The 20,747-nt window shown below is 36.6% G+C and overlaps 1 protein-coding gene across 11 annotated transcripts in view; it reads right to left on the reverse strand.

The window, feature by feature from the left end:
• cfap20dc (CFAP20 domain containing) overlaps positions 1-20,747 on the reverse strand; it is a 51,025-nt gene that overhangs the window by 20,492 nt on the left and 9,786 nt on the right. For 5 of the 11 annotated variants that reach the window (XR_002918979.2, XR_002918977.2, XM_024269657.2 and 2 more), the window contains exons 9-13: positions 20,250-20,352; positions 16,058-16,168; positions 15,810-15,956; positions 12,095-12,411; positions 3,163-3,504 (exon numbers count right to left, since the gene is read on the reverse strand). Coding sequence is in view for 9 of the 11 variants with exons in the window: in XM_024269657.2 (XP_024125425.1) it covers positions 3,163-3,504; positions 12,095-12,411; positions 15,810-15,956; positions 16,058-16,168; positions 20,250-20,352 (1,020 nt within the window). In the remaining 2 variants the exon portion in view is untranslated. The remainder of the gene's footprint in view (positions 1-3,162; positions 3,505-12,094; positions 12,412-15,809; positions 15,957-16,057; positions 16,169-20,249; positions 20,353-20,747) is intronic. The other 6 variants (XM_024269660.2, XM_024269656.2, XM_024269659.2 and 3 more) reach the window with 6 other exon arrangements.

The following is a 20,747-nucleotide window of genomic DNA, read 5'->3' on the forward strand; positions in this document are numbered from 1 at the left end:
AGGCTGTGCAGACCAGAGGTGATTATGTATTACTATACCGACAGAAAAGCTGTAATTAGATCCTTCAATTTGTCCTACATTCAAGCAAAACATTATTATTGATTCAAAACATAGGAAAATGACTATCAATCTGAAAAGTACTGCTTTGAATTACAATTTAACCCAGTGTATATTATATTTATTTATCTACAATAATGAATAATGTAATAAAAAGAGTAGTAGAAGGAGTACAAGAAACATGTGGTATTTTTTCCTTTTCTCCTTTCCTCTGGCTGATGCTGGACAAACGGACTGAGGTGGATTTATCAAAGCCCTTTTTGGAGGACACAGTTGCCTGCAGGAACTGTGGAGAGTGGTTCAGAATCAAACTGTGACTAAAGGAAAAATTAGAGGGCATAAAGCCTGAACAATATTTTCAAAGAAGGTTAAAAGCTTTGTAGGGCTTTAATAATAACTCTGTGTTTTTATGCCTCTGTACTTTTTCCCTTTTGATCTTTGTCATTCCATTATCGCAAAATGTTATTGCGATGCAAAACCATGACAAAAAAATATGAAAATATATTGTGATGCTTTTTAATTTAGAAGAATATTTTGGCTTGATTTTGTGTTAAAATAAAACTTGCTTCCTGAGTGTTGATGCCAAGAATCTAAATCAGCAATGTTCTTTTTTTAGATGTGTTCTACACTTTTTAACCCAGTGGTTTTGAATAGGAAGCAGCTTGCTGTGCTGGCACACTGATGACTATTGAGAGTGATTGATTGATTTACAGAAACCTTACAGTTTGTGAGGATTCTGCAGTTTAGTTTGGTTTTAAGAGGAGTTTTTGGTCATGTTTTGGAGCTGTGTCATATGTTTAAATGTGTCGTCAGGTCTTCTGTTTGGTCACTTCTTGTGTTGCTCTTTGGGTTTCTGTCATGTTTAGGTTTATTTATTCAAAGTTAAAGTTTTGCTACTAAATATGTCAGAACTCCTTCACTTCTCCCTACTTAGTTTGTTCATCTTTTTGTAGTGCTGTCCGAATCTACAATTCTAAAATTGAGCGTGCTAGAAATTTCCCAGAATAACGAGTGTGCATCGATACTCACTACATTGGCGAATATAGACCAAAATGCATTGCGTTTGAACAATTTTTGCCAAAAAGGGTTTAAAATTTTCAAATAAAACATCAATGTTTTCATCATGAGAATGCAGTGGAGTCAAAAATAGATGTCGTAAAATTTATCAGACTTTTAATTTGTGAAAATTGTGACTTCATACTAGCCATTAAAAAAAAAGTAGTGAGCACGGTGTCCAAAATGCTTTTAAAATCCAGGGCACCCACCTACACCACCAGTTCCTGACACAGTTATGTATATATTCCTCTCTGTCACAATTGACTGTAAAAAAGGACTGGACTGAGTGAGTGTGTCAACACCCATTGAAATTGTTTACTTGCAGCTCCAACCAAACCGAGTCAATTCAGTTGACATTTTTTCGCAATACAGACACCAGCATTTTGGAGCCAGACAACTTCAGTAAGTGGTGAAACTAGAACATTTCTATGGCAACAATTCTCACAAATCAGGAGTGAGCTTGTTGGAAGGCCACACCTGAATCTGTCAAACATTCAATGCGAGACTACATACTTTTGAGACATCTAACTGGTCTTGAATAATTTGCAATAAAGATTAAGGCTGTGTCCAAACTCCCATTCTTATCCCTAACTACTAAAAAACTATATAGTGCAGGACTATAGGATTTTAAAAGCAATTCTGACACTATGCTCACTACTTTTTTTTTAAAAGGCAAGTATGACATCACCAACCTAAACAATACAAGCATTTTAGGATGTCTATGTATGGCTGATGTGTTCTGATAATGAGAACATTAGTGGTTTATTACAAAATTACATTTAAAAATATTTTTTTCTCGCAAAAATTGTTAAAACACAATGCATTGTGGTCTATATTTGCCAATCTAGTAAGCATTGACGTACACTTTTTTTTCACAAACACTTCTGGGAGGTTTTAAGGGCTCTTGATTTTGGAATTGTAGATTCGGACAGCACTGCAAAGTGGCAAACACACAAAGGCCCAATCCGAGTTCTTCCCTTCTCCCTAGCCCATTTCCTTCCCCTTCATTTGGCCCTCCAAATGGAGAGTTATGAAAAAATAGTGTCTCATATTTCGGACGCCACTTTTGTACAATGACATCACCAATAATCGCGGGTCCGCTAGCGCTTGAATATACATAACAACAGCAGTTTTGTAACTTTTAAAAGGTCGTGCTACAACAAAAAGTCATTACTTACATTTAAATGTAAACTTCTGTGTTTCAGAGCACCTACGTGAAGAAAAGCGCTTCTCAGTGTGACCCTGTTTAACCTCGCGACAGAGGACTTTGTATCCCTCTGCTAGGAGGGTAAAATTTTAAAAATAAATTTCCCGGACTCGACTTGCCCTTAAACTGCCCCTTCAAATGGAGGGGAAGGGAGAAGGGAAGAATTCGGATTGGGCCTAAAGCGTGAACCATGTAGAGTCATGAAGGAATTCAGACATAGTCCAAATTATCATTAAAAAATTAAAATTAGCAGGAATATGTTGAAAAATAGTATTAGAGCAAGAATTGTTATTCAGTCAAATAGAACCACTGAGTAATAGTTGTTTAGCCCAATCTGAATTCTTCCATTCTCTCTACCCCTACATTTAGCCCTCAAAATGGAAAAATAATGTCTCAGAATTCGGATGTCACTTCCACGCGATGACGTCACCAATAGTCACTGGTCAACTACTTTAGTGTGGAGATTTCAGTACTCAAATATACATAACAATAGCAGTTTTATAACTCCAAAAAGGTCATGCTAAGACATAAAGTCATTAACCCACGTGATGAAAAGTGATTTTACTCCACGGCAAGGTATCTGTGGAGTAAAAAAGGTATTTCGGACGCCCTGTCTACCACAAATGTCCCGACAAATGGAGGGTAGGGGAAGGAAAGAATTCTGATTGGGTCTTTGATTCTTTATGAAAGTCTATTGGATTTTGGCTTCTTGGAGCCAGCAGGTATTTGGAATGCAAAGGGGTAGGAGTCAATCGGTCTCATATACAGTCAATGTATGCCACGGTCCTTTCAGAAAGGTACTGTAGAACCGCTTTGATTTTCCTTCAAACTGTTAGCCTTACCTCATGCTGAATGGAGTCGTCCAACTTGACTTCTCGCAGGAGCGTACTACACAACGAAACATAACTGTTCTCATCAACAACCTGAGTCCTTTCCTCTAAACTACAGTCTAGTCTGTTAGGAGACAGGCAGCGTATGGGCACCATCCCAGCTGGTTCGGCTCTTCCACAACGCTCAGACGGCAGGAGTGTGTTAGGTAAGTTCAGCTGTGGTGAAGACGTTTGGTTCATGGGAGGACATTCATGATAACCCTCTAGAGGCATCTGATGAGCTTTGCTAGGACTTCTGGGAGTAACAGAAAAGGACACGCCATTTCCTTCATCCTGGAAGGTGGAGTTTTCTTCCTGAAATAAACATAAGACAATCTTCTGTCAGTAAATCCCACAAAACACAAATTTTGATCACTTGTTTTTTAATGTTTCAAACATGAGTTGATCAACCTTATTGCCTTGTAGCCCGCATTAGATTGATGGCTGCAATATTGGATGTGATAATGAAAAGGCCAACAACCAGTGCAATTGACAGGATGTTGATGACTTAGCTTTAAATTAACATCACATTTAAAAATGCTGACAACATTCCCTTTTAAATTTGATCATCTATCCCATCTGTAAATTCAAAGCTGGCTCCTGAAACCTCGGCTTGAAAGGCACATGAAGTGAAGGAAAGTGCTGACGGCAGGTGCCAAATGCAGAGTGGATGGATTAGAAGGTATCCAGATGAGAGCTGAAATGATTATTTTTTCTACTAAATAAACTACAGCAGAAAATGCTAAAGGAAAATCACGAGGACAAAACACAAAAGTAACAAAAATCTTTACTCAGAAACGTGGTGAGAGCAAATAGAAGACAAGGATCAAGCAGAGGTAAAGCAAATCCAAGGTCACTAGATGATGCAGAGACTCATACTTTTGAAAAAGGCTGTAGCTATTAGCAGATGAGAAAAAAGACAAAAAAAAAAAAATAGCGTGAATGTTTGATCACAGAAAATCTTCATAAGAAACTTCATACAAAAACAAACCTATGCTAAAATAAACTCCTCATGCCGGATTGGTGACTAAAATAACACAGCTATGAGAATACTTCAATGGCTGACATGGTTGACTCTGTGGACTCCATAGTTTTGGATGAAAACAAAGACAAAACACACAGAAAAACATGCATACTGTTTGTGAAAAAACAAACAAATATACTGAAGAGGCCAACGGGGTTTTTGATTTGATAAAAAGGGAACATCTAGTGTTCTAAAGAGGAAGAGAAGTGGGGCATAACCGTATCAACAGTCACCAATTCTGCATGTTGTCCGTCTTAAAAAGATGAGGATCTGCATGAACCAAAATAGCAGCTACAGTGGTGGAAGTATTTGATGCCTGCCCAACGCCTGGCATCCTAAAGGTAGTTTCATTTGAACAGAGAGTGACAGAAAATCACACAGACGATCAATACATCAACTTTAAAGAATATATATACATTTATTTGGATTTCATTGAGGTAAATGAATATTTGAACCCTTTGGCTGGATTACCAAAACCCTATTTAGCAGCACAGAGGTCGGACGTTTCTTGTAGTTCAATTCAATTTTATTTATAAAGCCCAATATCACAAAACATTGTCTCATTGGGCTTCGTAATTGTACAAAAGCAGACAGTCAGTCATAAATATAAACAAAACAGACTAAACTAAACTGGTTATCCGTGTCCTTAGACCCTCCTAAAAAATGATTCCAGGAAAAAAAGTCGAAACCTCGGAGATATCCACATGAAGGAAAGATCCTCGATCGATTTACTAGGACTAATAAAGATGAATTAGCATATCTAACTCTACAACTACATATTTGAATAGTGTTAATCCAGATAAAACTAAGGGGCCAAGCGGGGGAGAGGTCCAAAGCACCAACGAGCCAGAGGCGTGGTCCACGGCCAAGAACAGGAGCACAGATGATCCACCTGGAATCTGAAATCTCTGCTTCTCCCCCGGATGGGAGGGGTGAAAGAGGAACAACACATGAATCACACTGCACCAAACAGAAGCACAGAGAAATAAATGAAAATAAGTAAATAAACTAAATAAAGAATATAAGAGAGGAGAAGTAAATGAGATCCGAGAACAGAACCCCAGTGCACTATCAGCCTACTAGGAACAAATCGCTGTTGAATTTGAATTCAAACATGTGAGATTCATATATATGGCACATATACCAGATAGTAATAATACCAACGATAGAAAATCAAACATTTTTAGCATATCAATATCAATCTAAACCCACAAAAGCCACAGTAATATTTTTGTAAAAATTAAATGATTTCCTGTGGTCCTTTTTTACGCTCCATCTCTTACAGAAAGTACAATGAACATTATAGAAATGTCTCATAACTCTTCAGTGGGACAACTTGCACAATCAGTAACCATCAGATACTTTGTTCGCCACTTTAGATGCTTTCAACCCACATTACACAAATGTTTTAATCTAAAAGAATTTCCATCAAGCGTTGAATTAAAAGTTTAATCCTGCATTAAGTGTTCAGTTGACTAATTTATAACCATAACTTGATGAATATAAATGTCTGTTTAAACATCATCAAAACAAAACTGAAGAATTTGGGATTAGAAACACATGATATTATAAAATATGGATTTTTCTCAGTTTTCTGCCTTTCTTTGGAAAGTATAACACCACAGAAGAAGTAGAATATTTAAGGACTGATTAAAAGCATATATTCATCTACTTGTAACCCTTTGGGAATTAAGAAATTATTTCTGGACTAAAACATAAGTAATTATACTTTAGGATATTGGCATCATCCCAAACTAAGTATTCCGTAAGTACTTATGTAATTACTTAAATATTCTTTTTATTCCATTTAGAAGCTTTGTCATGTTTAGTTTTTCTGTTAATTTATTTATTAGTAAATTTGTTATGTTCTTTTTATTGAATCAATATCAGAAGTTTCATTTAATATTTTCTTCCAGCTTAATAGAACTATATTAGACTCCGAATGCAAACTCTCCATTCTCTGTTCTGAAATATGTAACAAACTTTACCTTAGCACATTGCATCTGATAAATTTCAACGTATTTCACATAGTGAAATTTCACTGCTTTGTTCTGCTTTTAATATTTCTCTCTGTTTAAGAGCCAATGCCTGCTCAAGAGAATTGCGTGCAACTGACGCAACGGTCTGAAAGATAATTCTGCTCCGAGTTCAGAAAAGAGCAACCTGCCCTAAATAAAGGTTAGAGTTTGGTTTATCGCTATTGACAATGTGGCAAAACACTGTAGCTTAGCATGCTGGAGCGTGCTGCGTGGAGCGCTGCAGCTCACACATTGATTGTGTGGAGTTCTCAAAGAGCGTCTGTGTGCTCCAGTCACGGCAGATGAAGACCTTGTCATTTATGATCGCATTTACTGACCATGAGCACAAAATATTCCCTAAGACTATTTTGAATTGCTTCAGTTATGTTGCATTATCCCATTTTCCAAGGTGATGCTTGGTTAAGAAAATCACCTTGGCACAACTAGAAAAATTGTTGTAATGAAATATTTTTAAAACATTTCATGAACAAATATTCCAGCAGCATCTTATTTCTGTTTAATGTGGACAGCTGAGCTTCCCACAACATATTCCCATACATCATCAGCCAGCCACTGTGTAATGTATAACAAAAGACTCACTAATAAAATGGAGTCAGCCGTTATTTTCAAAAACATTGTTCTTCTGCAAATTATTATATGCTTAAGAGAAGAAAAAAACAATGGTTTTCATGCAAAAAAAATGAATCTTAGAAGAGTAAAAACAAGTGTGGCTCTTTCAGTTAAGAAAAAGTAAACGGAATAAAGTTGAAGGACAAATTTAATTTCTCTCAATTGATTAAAAAAACAGTGGATTGGATTAATTAAGTTGACTCTAAAATAATTTCTTAACTTAGTCCTTAGCTTATTTTTCATTTGCTTATTATTTTCTAGGTTTTGTTTATTTTCAAGGTACCTATTTTTTAATAAATGTGTTTCATTTCCCAGTGTGTGTTTAACCCTGAAGCATTGCCAGTGATGCTTAAAGACTCCTAATGATAATTTTTTTAAATAAAAAAAACGTTCCCATTAGTGTTTTAATTATGATTGTGATTTTTTTAACCAGAATCCCACAACCTAATATCTTAAAAAGCCATTTTTCATGTTAATCTAAAGTCTCTGTTTCCAAAATTTCCTCTGAGGGGGCGTGGCTTTTGGAGCTGTGCTGAGCAGCCCCGCCCCTCATCCCCCCCCTGTCTGATTATCATAGCTCTGTGTCTCGCTAGCGTAAATCTTCACCGCTGCTACATAAAAAATGTTATATTGGTGACGTCCAGCCGTTCTGATCCGGATGTCAGCTCAGATGAAGAAGTGAAGATCTTCATGGACAGAACTTCCTCCAAAATCCTGATTCTTTCTCCTTCCAGTTCACCAAAGACTCTTTTAGCTAATTCTCCAATGTTTATTGACTGTGATCAATACATTCAATCATTGGTTTCTCAGAGTTCTTGATAAAATAATAAAGCTAACATCAAAATGCTCTTTCATTGATTTACAATCCTTTCCAACTGCGGTCAAATGAGCCGCCGTTCACATTTCCGTGGTCACATCAAGAAGCTCCGTGGAGTCTGGTGGAGATTTTCCAGCGTTCTCAGTCCTGCTACCGTAAGTATTGGATGAAACTCACACAAAAAATCCAGTGATGCTGATTTGACCACAGAAATGTGAACGGCGGCTCATTTGACTGCAGTCAATGTGAAGATACCATCTTCTCTTCTCCAGAACCTGAACTAGACACTAGGAACAGATGAGGGTTTAGTGCATGTGCAGCAGAGCTGTTGATGGAAAGAAGATCATTCATTCAAACAGAGTCTGTCCAAGACAGTTTGGTTTAAAAGGAGAAAATGCAAAAACAAAATGATTTCTTATTACATTTGTTCTCTTTCATGAGAAAAATTCCACACATACATGTTAAAAACTCAAAAAACATGATTTTAATTGAAAAATGTATTAACTTTAGTTGAATATTTACTGACGTCTTGCAACATTTTCTATTAGGATGCAGAATTGTCCTGAGTTCTGACTGTTTGGATGCGTGCAGCAAAAACAAAAGTGTGCACGAAAAAGAAAGAGACCTCGCCATATAAATAAATAACTTTCACCACCTGCAATTGTTCTTTTTTAAAATAAAGTCTAAGCTCACTGGTGGTGGAATCCATGCTGGAGTTTGTTTCTTTTGAAGTGGTATATTTCTTTTGAAGTGTTTCGCTGAATTCAATATGATCATTTGACTGCACGGAGGGCAAGATGCCTTTAACAACCTGTGTATCTGCTGGTCTGCTTCTGATTTAAGAGCAAGAAAACATGCCATCAGATTCTCCCCCCTCTCACAGAGCAAATATTTGGATTAGTTTCAGTGTATCTTCTCTTGGAAACTGCACCGATAATTCTAACAAACTGGTCTGGATTGATCTGAGTACAGAGCAGTCAAACCAAACCCCCAATTGTAACTATTTGATTCCAGTTTTAGGGCTCCCTCCTTCTTACATCTGTCAATCACCAACATGTGATGAAAACTGGTCACCAGTAAGGAATGCATGGGGCATCAAAACTACAGAAGCAGGAGAAAGAAGCCAGTTAAAAAAAACAAAAAAAAAAAACAATCCAAAACAGCAAATTCTTTGCACATCAGACATCAGAAAGAAGACATCTGACAAAACATACTGAGAGAAGAGACAAACAGCGGCGCGCGTCAAAAAAAATGATGTGAGCGCGATGACAGATAAAAGCATACCTAATGGCAGCGCACCGCACAGATAAGAACACAGTGTGTTTAGGATGTGTCAAGGTCACAAAAAGAGTTCAACTCACATTACAGGAGCACTTTTCTGGCTTTCTGTTAGACTAAGTTATCTATTAATTCTGAAGATTCAGTTGCCGTCTTCTCGGTTTGTCACTTTTTGACACTCTTCTCTAAAAACTCACTTTCCTTTTTCCTTTGTCAGTATCTTCCCTGCTGTGGAAAAAGTGAATGTTATCTTAAATGAGAAGCTAGACGTTTATTCTTAAAGGAAGAATCACTTCACCGCACATCCAGCATGTTTTTAGCGTGTTTATGCATGCCATCATTCCGACATGGTGGCAGTTCTTGTTTTCAGACCGTCACTTTTATAAAGTCATGTGTGTCACTGCAGTCCACCCTCATTACCACATTAGGCACCAGATGCATGCACTTTCCTCGTGCTTTTACTTCATAGATTTTCCGTGTAATGCACTAATGCTCCTCGGAAAGAGACAGGGCGGGCACAAACAGGCACGGATAAACACAATAAATAAACAAACAAATCTAAAATCAAAAGTTGGCAGCTCTGTAAAAGTTGTGCGGGTCAAACATAGCCAGAGAATGAATGAGCCCTCAGGGCAGTTTTCATATCAAATCACACTGCTCATGCATGAGATGACTTTGACAAAGATGCTCAACTACAGCAACAGTCGTGCTTTCACTTACTCTCAGTAAGTTTGCTAACCAACCTAATCGAGTTCACAGTTTGTTGAAATATTGTAAAATACAGATTCTTGTCCAAGAAAACAAACGACAGGATGCAGCAGGTGTTCGTTCTCTGGATCTGGAACCTGTGCAGATTGCAGCAATCTATTTTCCTTTGTAGCGACATAGACTTACTGAATTTACTGGTGTGAAGCTTCCTACGACAGCTCCTGCCCCTCAGAGACATTTCATGGATGTGTTCTAATGCGAAAATACTACTGACATCATGTGTGTGACTAAAACTTCCTGAATATTCATACTATTAGATTTTTTTTAGGTTTCTGATTTGAGAAGTCAATTCCAACAATGGCAATTTACAGTGATGCAGAAAACTTGGTTTAAAGTTCCAATCTGACATTTTTTTATTAAAAAAAAACATTTCGAGCTTCAAAAGTCTGACGTTCATGAGTCGCACTCAAGTCTCTATGACCATTTTCAGGCTCTAAGTACAAAACTCCATTGAAGTTAAATCAAGTCAAGCTTTGACCAATCAGGGATCAGGGATTTGGAGTCTCCCTTTTGATTCAACCTTGCCAACCGTTTGAATATTGAAGGAGGAATTAAGAATTGAGGCTTGTGCCCAACCAGAATTCTATGAGGTGGTGGACATGCACTAGTAAAAAGTGGTCAGAGAAGAAGAAGCCCCTCCCTGCTTTTTCAGTGTGAACACCATTGGTTCAAAAACTCAAAGTTAGCGTGTCAATCGCCCGGTTAGTCAGTAGCTTCATGTCTAATTATATGAGCTGTTTAGCATCACACAGAATACATGACTCAGACCTGACGTCACAGTTAGATACTGACTTGGTAAACAGAAAAAAAGTTAGAATAATAATAAGCTATTATAATTATATACATATATACCTTACATGTTGTATATGAGAGTCTGTTTGTGTTTAACATTGAAATGTTACAAAGGGAATGATGGTAGATATAAAATAATAATGGGAATTGGAATCTAATTCCATAATAGAAGATAAACAATGGGATAAACTATATGAAGGCAGCCATAAAGGCACTAACAAGTCAACTGTGGAAACAATTTAATTGAATTTAGGAAAGTATACTATATACAGTATAAATATGATCTATAGTTGAATAAAAAAACTACCAGTTAACATGCAAAATACAAAACGATTTTACAATAAATCCGATTTTAACATTACCGTATCACACTTGGAACTTTTCTTTTCAATAAACAATTAGAGTTACAACTCAAAATGTGTTGAATTTCTTCTTTTTTTCTGGTTCTAAGAACTTTAAATGGATAGTTTTGGTGTACTACTAATGCAAATGGACAATAGCTGGAGAAACATTCATGCTGGTTGCCTGCTCTTCCCTCTAGAGTCTGGTTAGACCTAAAGGGCTACATTTTAGCTGTCTTTCAAAATCTGCAGAAAAATAGTCAAATAGATGAATTATTGAATATATAAAAAAGTTGTATCGATCATATCTTCAAATGGGCCACTGATCTCCATGAATATTTCAATGCACTATTCTGCACTAAGATACCGGACTAACAATAGATACGCAGGTTTATACTGATTCTATGTAATACTCACACACACACATATATATGGTGGTAAATAATACACATTTCCAGCTATTTAGTGTATTTACAGGTCACGTCAAGTGAGTCAAATCTAGAATGTCAAACTAGGACAAATATTTATGAAGAAAAAGTGTTAATTCACAATTAACGAAGGTCAAGACTGTCCTGCTTTTTAAAAATACATATATGCAGGTTTCTAAAAATTAATAGCTGACGAGTTTAAAGTACTCATAATCGCACAAACACACAGTAGAAAAGATAATACCTGAATATCCACTCCTGAAGGTCATTTCTAATGTTTAACGAGAAACATTTGTTTTCCTTTTCATACATGTATGTTCAAGCATGAACCTGGTTGTTAAAATAAAGGATATTATGCATACGTTTAATTCAAAAACAGTAATTAAAGCAAACTAATCAAAAAGGTTCTTAACTCTGAATTATCATACTTATTAGAAAGTTTTAAATAAGTAAAAGCAATTAGCATTTCTTTGAAGATGGTTCTTTGAAACAATAATTCATCTGTATAATTTTCATTCTCAGCAAATGTGAGACTATTCCACTTATTTTAGAATATGTGATCTAAAGACAAATAACCCCAGTGACCTTTGAAGTAAAATGTATTCCATCAGACACTTCAAAAAATGAAAGTCATTTTTATAAAAATAAAAAACATTTGAATTAGAGAGAATAATGTGATATTTGTTGTCAGGGACTTTCTTTCTTTCTTTCTTATTTGAATAAGTCTTGTTGTAAAACTGCTGTTGCAATACGGCCAAATATCCCACAAATACGCTCATACTATAGTGTGTGATGGTTTTCAAACATACCTCATCACTTTCACTGCCAATAAAGTCGTCTTCAAGATGCGTGTGAAACTGCCTCTCAGTCTGGAGCAGATCGTCGGCCGTATTCATCTTCTCCTGGTCAACCTGGCCTTGCCCCCATTTGGATGAGCGAGGCTGGGATGAGAAAATGAAATCCTCCTCTTGCAGGGTGAGCTGGGGTTCATACCCCTCATAACTCTCACTGTTGTTCCAGAGCTGCGGGTCAGAAGAGGAGTCTGGGAGGATTGAGAAGAGTTCACACTCTGCTGGTTTGGTGGTGACTCCTGAGCTTTCATTGTCGCGGCTGTTGCTACATGCATCTGAAAAACGGACAAATGAAATCAAGATTATGTAAAAATTCAGTTTGAAGCATACAGTAACAGCAAACGTGGTGGAAAGTTAAAGGTGGTCAATCATGCGGAAAAAATCCTTCTCTTTAAGTACTATTTCTAGTTTATTGAAATCGGAAATTTATTCATAATGACATGTTAATAAGTTCCTCTCCAGTCTTGACATTCAAATGTTTGCAACTATTAAATTAAACAATGTCCCCTCCCGTCTTCTTTTGATCTATTTTAAATAGGGATGTCCCGATCAGGTTTTTTTGGACCCGATCCGATTCCGAGTCATTTGATTTTGTGTATCTGCCGATACCAAGTCCCGATCCGATACTTTTATAAGACATTTAAAACATGAATAAATTAAACAAACAGATTAGTGTTGTCCCTTATTTATATTTCAATAACCTTATTTTATCATAAAAAACGTAAATAAAACACTTCTGTGAAGTAGCTTTAATAAACAAGTAAAAATACAGCAAATATAAACTAGGAAAAACAATACAATTTTCTTGTTATATAAGTGATAATTAGTCATGTGATAAAGTTTAGTGACTTTAGCTTTAACATCTTTAGAGCTATTGAACATTTTTGACCAAATGTGATTCCCGTCCTCGTTTAAAATTCTTAAAAATAAATTGTGACTTTGCTTTAGCATAAATTTTGATGAGTGTTCATGAATAGATGATATCATTATTAGTTTTAATTTATTAGTTTTATTTATTTATTTTTAAGATTATGTGCTTATTTTTTAAGTTCTTAAGACATTGCATTTTCAGTTTTATTACCACAGTAGTTAATTCTGTTATTTCTGTAAGATAAATAAAACAGGCATATCAAAGGACAGCTGGGGTCCTAAGGAGTTATATCACGGCGGTAGCATGTAGCAGTTAGCAGCTGCTGTTTAGTCATCTGTCTGCAGCATGAAGAGCTTCACATTAAAAAGAAACAAAATACTGTCTTTTTCTGTTGGAATACCTTTATAGGTTGTTGTTTGAGTTATGACAAACCAATAGAGACACTTGCTGTCAGTCTAAAGCGTTTTTAAAAGAGTTATTGGTCCCGGAAGTTAGCTTTCTAGCCAGCTTTGTTTACAAGTTAGCCTTCTGCTTAAGCTGCTGGCGTTTTCTGCTGCGTTTTCTGTTTTGTGATCTTTTCATGACATGCAGACTTGGAGTGGAGTATTTATCCGGAATGATAAGATGAAATATAAAGCTCTGATCATAATGAGAATAAATGAAATATCCGATCCTGATCGGACAAAGGAGTCCGATTCCGATCGAGTCCCAAACTACGTGATCGGCCCCGATTTCCGATCACGTGATCGGATCGGGACATCCCTAATTTTAAAGCATTCCCAGTAGTTTTTAATTATAATTATGCCGTTTTTAGCCAAATTTTTTTAAATGTCATTTTCCAGGACATAGTTTCTGCAGAGCGGCAATAGTTCATTCCAAAATCACGTCCAAGTTGTAAGCGAGACGGTAGACGCAAAACAGCCATCCCTCCCCTTCCCGTCACCCATGAGAGCTCTCTGTTTACACCCTCTCTGTTTTACAGCCGAACCTAACATTAAGAGGAGTCTTTGGTCACATGCAAGATGGCGCCAGAATCGATCTCTAACCGGAAGCAGAAACTTTGCAACTTTAGCCAGATGCGTTTCCTAAACTTTAGGAAACTCTTTCAAAAATGATATATTAAAAATGGTTCAGAACTATCAGCTTTTTAGCTTTTAAATGCAAATAAAGTGTAACTGTCTAGCAGTTTAGTGTTGAAGATGAGCTTCAAATGGGACGGAGAACTTTAATCATTTTATTTCTTTCAAGTCAATATTAACACGTTTTTCAAATTTAAATAACTACAACCATTTACCTGCAGACAAAAAGTTGGCAAAATGACTTTTGTCTTTTTGTTTGACTGTGAATCAGATGATCATGTAAGCAGTTACGGTATATCAAAGGGAAAAAAGATCGAAAGCTTAAATTGGGGGGGTTCCGGTTGACGACTCCCGGCCAATGATTTTGGCCGCAAATTACATTATTTATTTTAAATTCATTTTTTTAAGTTAGTTTTCGAACGCCATATTTTTTCTCTTTGATCAGACTCTCTTGTTCATTACTGGTGCAACAAAAATGGCGAACAATATTGGAGCTTTGGAGCCGAACAGTTTTGAGTCCGATGCCAGCTCGGACGAGGAAAACAAAGACGTTCATGGATCTAGTCAAGGGGAAGCAGAGCAGGGAGCTTTTGTGTTTTCTAGGTCACAAATACGATCTTTTATAAACTGCAGTTTTTCATCTGCTCCTGATTCACAGTGATTTGAATAAAGTAATACTCAGGAATGCAATTTTGAGCTTAATTTGTATGTTCTCCGTCATGAAAAAGTGCCACTGAAACATGTTAAAAACACAATTTTTGTCAGTGTGTCTCAACCCTTCAACACCAAACACAAAATCTTTAACATACTGTAACTTTTCAACCACGATCAACGTAATTCCAGCAGATGCTGAAGGAGAAAAGCGACTTTAAAAACTAAAGAAATTACAGTAAATCAAAGAACATAAACACTGGAGCTCCGGTGTTAAAGGGTTAAACAAAGTTATGTAAAGACAAACTATTATTTACAACTATTTTTCTTACCAGTATACTCATTCATTTTGCTTTAATCCCTGAGTTTTCGTTTGTAGGAAAAGACGGACGAACTTTTCTGGCCTTTAATGAAAGTTACATCAGTTCAGATTTGCCCACATGAAACCACGAGACTTTATTCTCCAAGATGAATCTCAAAGAGTAAGGCACCTAAATCTGAATGAGTGAGTACATTTGAACCTCTCGACAGTATAATCACTTCCTCTAATTGCCCACTGTGTGGCAAACCCTGGGCCCAGGAGATGTCCCTCTGACTTTTATTTAATGTGCCACATTACCATTAATGAACTAACTACTTTCCATCTGTGGGCAGGGCTGCACCAAAGGAGCTTACTGCTTGTGGAGAAACCTCCATAAATGAGCACTCAGAACACATGCGCTCATCTTGCAAGGACAATGTGTGAGCGTGCGTGCACGAGGAGGTGGCGGCGGCGAGGAAGGGGGGGCGAAGGCCGGCGAGGGTCTTGGAAGTAGCCGTGGTGTGGGTTATGTAAAATTTAAAAGGAGGAACAAAAGCGTATGTGTTCATTAAAATGGATGCACTATTTTCAAGTCATTTAATTTATGTATTATATAAAGAAAGGTAAGAAGTTTTTAACTCAAGTATAAAGGAGCTGCTTAATAAAATCCCAATATGCAAAACAGATACCAAAATCACCCTGTCTGCATTTGAATGTCTTCCTTCTCAAGGTCTCCTCCCTCGCTGTGTGATTAAACTTTTGGTGCCTCACCTGATGCAGGAAGCAGTGAATTTCCTGTTGATGTCGAAGATTCCTGTCCACTTATTTGCTGCCTGGACTGGATAACCCTCTCGTCCTTAATTATCCTGGACTTTGTCTTTCTTTGGGCTCCAGACTCCTCACCTGGAGGAGTTTCTGCTAAAATAAACAATATATCCAGTTGAAAAAAAAAAAACTGTTATCTTTACCCCAAAATCCAAAACAAGCACTCACATAAAAAAACACATTATAAGGCTCACCTGATGAAGGTAGCGTCTCTCTCCTGGCACTGGGGACCTGAAGCCTCTTACATCCTGTTTTGCTGAAAACCCCCTTTTTCTGGGTGTGGGATTGTAATTTGCAAGATGCTCCTACATATAAATATTTCAACATCAGAAAAGGTTTATAACACAAAACATTCAACCAACAATGCTATTAAAGCCTGCCAGAGGCATATCTGTGAACTGATTATGCACCGTGAAAATTCCTAATAATGAAAGCGTCTCTGTAACTGAGCTTCTTGAATTCATTTATAGCAAAACCAAAATATCCCGCTTTTATTATACTCACTTGAATTAAGGAATCTTAATCATCCAGATTCTGCATTCAGCCTTTCTGAAAGACTAGTGTGTATTACTGCCGTTGAGTGCTTAGATGAACACTCTTTAGATCTATAGAAACAGACGTCTTGGTTTATTACTTTGCTGCTTGTTGGTTGCTGCTGCTGTGTGAAACTACATGCAAAAATTAAAAATAGGTAAAGACAACTTATTTTTTATGAGATGATGTTGATATAATTAAAGATTTTTCTTAATTAAATGTTCCTAACAATAAGAGCATTAGTGTTAAAGCTTAGAAGGCTATAAAAAAATTTATATTATCTTTATGTATACAAAAAAAAGAAAAGAAAAAAGTACTTTTTTTATGACAATGTGTCTTTTAATCTGGAGCACCTTACATATGGATTAATTCTGGTCGTGCTACTGATATCATAGCGATGCAAACAAGGTTGGATGTAAATACGTACACTAACGTGGCTCATGTGTTACCATTACTCAAGAAAACTAAGACAAACTATGGTTTTTAATAACTACAGACCAGTGTCCAACTTGCCATTTTTAAGCAAGATTTTAGAAAAGCTTGTTTTTATTCAGCTGAATGAGTTTCTCTCACATAACAACATCTTTGAGGAAAACCAGTCAGGTTTTAGAACGAACCACAGTACTGAGACAGCCCTGTTAAAAATTGTTAATGATGTTAGAGGCTCCCTGGATTCAGGTCAGATCTCAGTGTTAATTCTACTAGATCTAAGCGCTGCCTTTGATACTGTTGATCACCTGATCCTGTTAAACAGACTGAAAAACATAGGCCTTTCAGGGACTGTTCTCCAGTGGTTCTCCTCCTACCTCATTGAGAGAAACTTCATGGTGAGCATGGACACATATTTTTCTGGGCTTCACAAAATTAAATGTGGTGTGCCACAAGGTTCTGTCCTTGGCCCCTTGCTTTTTAACATCTACATGCTTCCCCTGGGGAATGTCATCAGGAGGCACAACATCAGCTTTCACAGCTATGCTGATGACACCCAGCTGTACATAGCTATGTCTCCTGATGACACAAAGCCTATAGAAGCACTTTTTAACTGCATTTTAGATGTAAAATCATGGATGGCAAATAATTTTTTGCAGCTGAACCAGGAAAAAACTGAAATTTTAGTTATCGGTCCTGAAGCCAAAAGAGAGAAACAGTGTTTGAAACTTAAAGACCTTTCCTTAAGTTATTCAGAAACAGTCAGAAACCTGGGCGTTACCTTTGACTCTAAGCTAACTTTTATTCCTCACATTAAAAATGTGGTCAAAACAGGTTTTTATCATCTTAAAAACTTGGCTAGAGTCCGCCCAATTCTCTCTCTTGGTAATATGGAGATGCTGATGCATGCTTTTATAACAAGTAGAATTGATTATTGTAACGCTCTGCTCGCTGGTCTTCCAAAAACAAACATTAAGAACCTTCAGCTTTTACAGAATTCTGCTGCAAGAGTTCTCACCAGGACCAGGCGACGGGCTCATATCACCCCGATTTTAAAATCTCTGCATTGGCTCCCCATAAGCTTCAGGATTGATTTTAAGATACTTTTAATGGTTTTTAAATGTCTTAATGGTCTTGCGCCTTCTTATTTGTCTGATCTTTTAGTTAAATATGAACCCTCGCGGACCCTGAGATCCTCTGGCACTGGTCTGCTAGTCATTCCAACAGTGAAAACCAAAACTTATGGAGAGGCATCTTTCCAGTACTATGGACCTCGTCTATGGAATGATCTGCCAGAGGACCTGAGAGCCGCAGAGAGCATAGATGTTTTTAAGAAAAAGCTCAAGACCCATCTTTTTAACCTGGCTTTTAGCTAACTTGCTTCTTTTATTTATTTATTTATTTGTAATTTATTTTATTTGTGTGTGTTTTTTATCATGTCTTATGAATTTACACTAATTTATTAACAATTTATCTTAACATTCCTTCTTTCATTGTTTTTATTGTTTTAATGTTTATTGTTTATTTCTTTATTACTTTTACTTTTTATTTTTAAATTTTATTTATTCTCAAGTTTTATATCCAGTGCTTCCTCATTTGGGTCCTCTCTCTCTTTGGGTCAGCTGCTGTTCAGCCGTTGTGGCTCTGGATGGGGACCTGCATCACCGCCTAGCTGTGGTGAGGCGGGACCCTGTCTGTGATGCTGCATTTGGCTGTCTTTGCGGCTGTTCATTGAGAGGGAGGTCCCAATTATTATTAGTGTCCAAAAACTAATGTATGTGCTCAGCCTATTTTTCAATTGTCTATTTCTATCAGTTAGGGAGTGGGTGGTAAGAAGGGGTGGTGGTATTGTCTGCTGGTTTGGAGCAGGGGTTCCTAATTTTTAATTTTAATTTTATTGTTTGTTGTTAATGTTTTTATATTACTTACACTGTTCTGTTTTTCTTGTAAAGCACTTTGTGTTATTTCCTTATATGAAAAGTGCTATATAAATAAAGATTGATTTGATTTGATTTGATTTGATTTGATGTGTTGAGGTGTTGGTGTGTTTTTTATGTGTTATTACAAGCTTGGGAGTTCAGTCTTTTATTTTTATCGCTATTGGTTGGATTTTACGTGATGCAAACAAGGTTGGGAGCTACAGGTATTGTGATTATGCTAACACGGCTAATGGATGTAACACGATTTAACTGTAAGAATTCAGTATGCCAACACCGATCAATACACACCTTGTAGCCTCAGCATTACATGTGGTGTCCCTCAGGGCTATGTATTAGGACCTAAACTATTTAGCATGTACATTAATGATTAATTTAATGTATCCATTGTTAATGAAAGGATACATTCCAATGAATGTATTAAAAGTTGCCAGTATTGTGAGGGTCAATAAAGAAATAAGGGACAGGCTTCAATAAGCAATACTTCTGACTGCTACCTTTCAAACATGGATTTAATTTATACTATATTGTTAATATAGATATGACTGTAACATATAACTATATGTAAAACTAATATGTTTGAATAAACAACAATAAAAAATGCTTCTAACATGGCTAATCTCACCATGAGAACATATGTTGTGAAAACAGGAAATATTTAAATAGTAAAATTGTATTTTTAATGTGAAATAATTTAGCTTAAGAGTGCAAATATTTAATTGGCATCGAGACTCACGTCATGCTTAACAGGCATGTGACAGCCAAGCAAACACTGTCTGGCCAAGTAAAAAGAAACATACATGCCCCCAGTAAAACTGTCAGGCTTCTTTTCTGCAAATGTGTTGAACTAATCAAATCAAATCAACTTTATAGCGCTTCTCACACCTGCATAGCTCGAAGCGCTATACAATTAAAAACAGAAACACAAAAGTTCCTCCCCTCCGTTTGCACATGCATCCTATGACCTCACACACATGAATACTTATAAAAGGAATTTCTAAAAGAAACTATTGATTAATATTATTATTTTTATGAATTGATTCCCTGTGGTCAATGCCGTACATTGCTTTCATTGTTTTTTATCACCAATGAAATGTATCATTCTACTCCTCAATTATTCTTATAGATTTCAAACATTTCTCAAAGTATCATCGTGATCTTGATGGTAGTTTGGATGTTGACCTGGCTTCTTGCTTTTTTTTACAGTTGAAAAATTAATCCCTAAAACTTGAAGAATCATTCAGACTCACTTACTGGTTGAAAGTCAGTGAAATGTTGCCTGTAATTAACTATGGGATGTATAGCATTAAAATAGTCTATGTACCAGTAGAAAATTGCCATCACCCTACTTGTGAGATAGGACCTATTGCATTGGTGGCAAAACAGCAGGATGAAAAAAGACATCTAAAGAAGCAAAGCGTTCAGATCACTTGTTATATATATTATATAATCAGTTCTGCTTTCCCAAAAAAAAGTGCACACTGACCATGAGGCAGCTTTTCACTCAGATTGGTGCCTGATTGACTTTGTGATGCAACTTTATGGTTCATTCCACTCGACGTGCTCTGCTGTGGGATAATCAAAAAGACCTTTTCAAAGACATTAAAAAAAGAAAAACATACAGGATTCTGTTTTAATCTAACCATAATCTAATCAAATGAATAATTTACAGTTTTACATGCTAATCATTAAAGCCACTGACAGCTACTTGGGTTGGGGGTATAAAAGATTCTGACTTATGTTACATGATGATTACGAGAAACTTGCATCAGAGCAGGACAACTACAAATGACTGAATGTTTGCAGTGCTGGTGTTCTATGATCTGAATCTCTGAAGTGCTGCATGAAAATCTTGGGTGCGATCATTCCTTCAAATTTTTGACAAATCCTCTTTACAGCCAGTGTGAGCGATGTGATACCCAAATCTGGGTTTGTACCCTAATGGTGCCAACAGCTTTGGAAGCTTGGTAGTGGTTCTGTCAGT

Source organism: Oryzias melastigma, linkage group LG5 (genome assembly GCF_002922805.2).
Source record: "Oryzias melastigma strain HK-1 linkage group LG5, ASM292280v2, whole genome shotgun sequence".
NCBI lineage: Eukaryota > Metazoa > Chordata > Actinopteri > Beloniformes > Adrianichthyidae > Oryzias > Oryzias melastigma.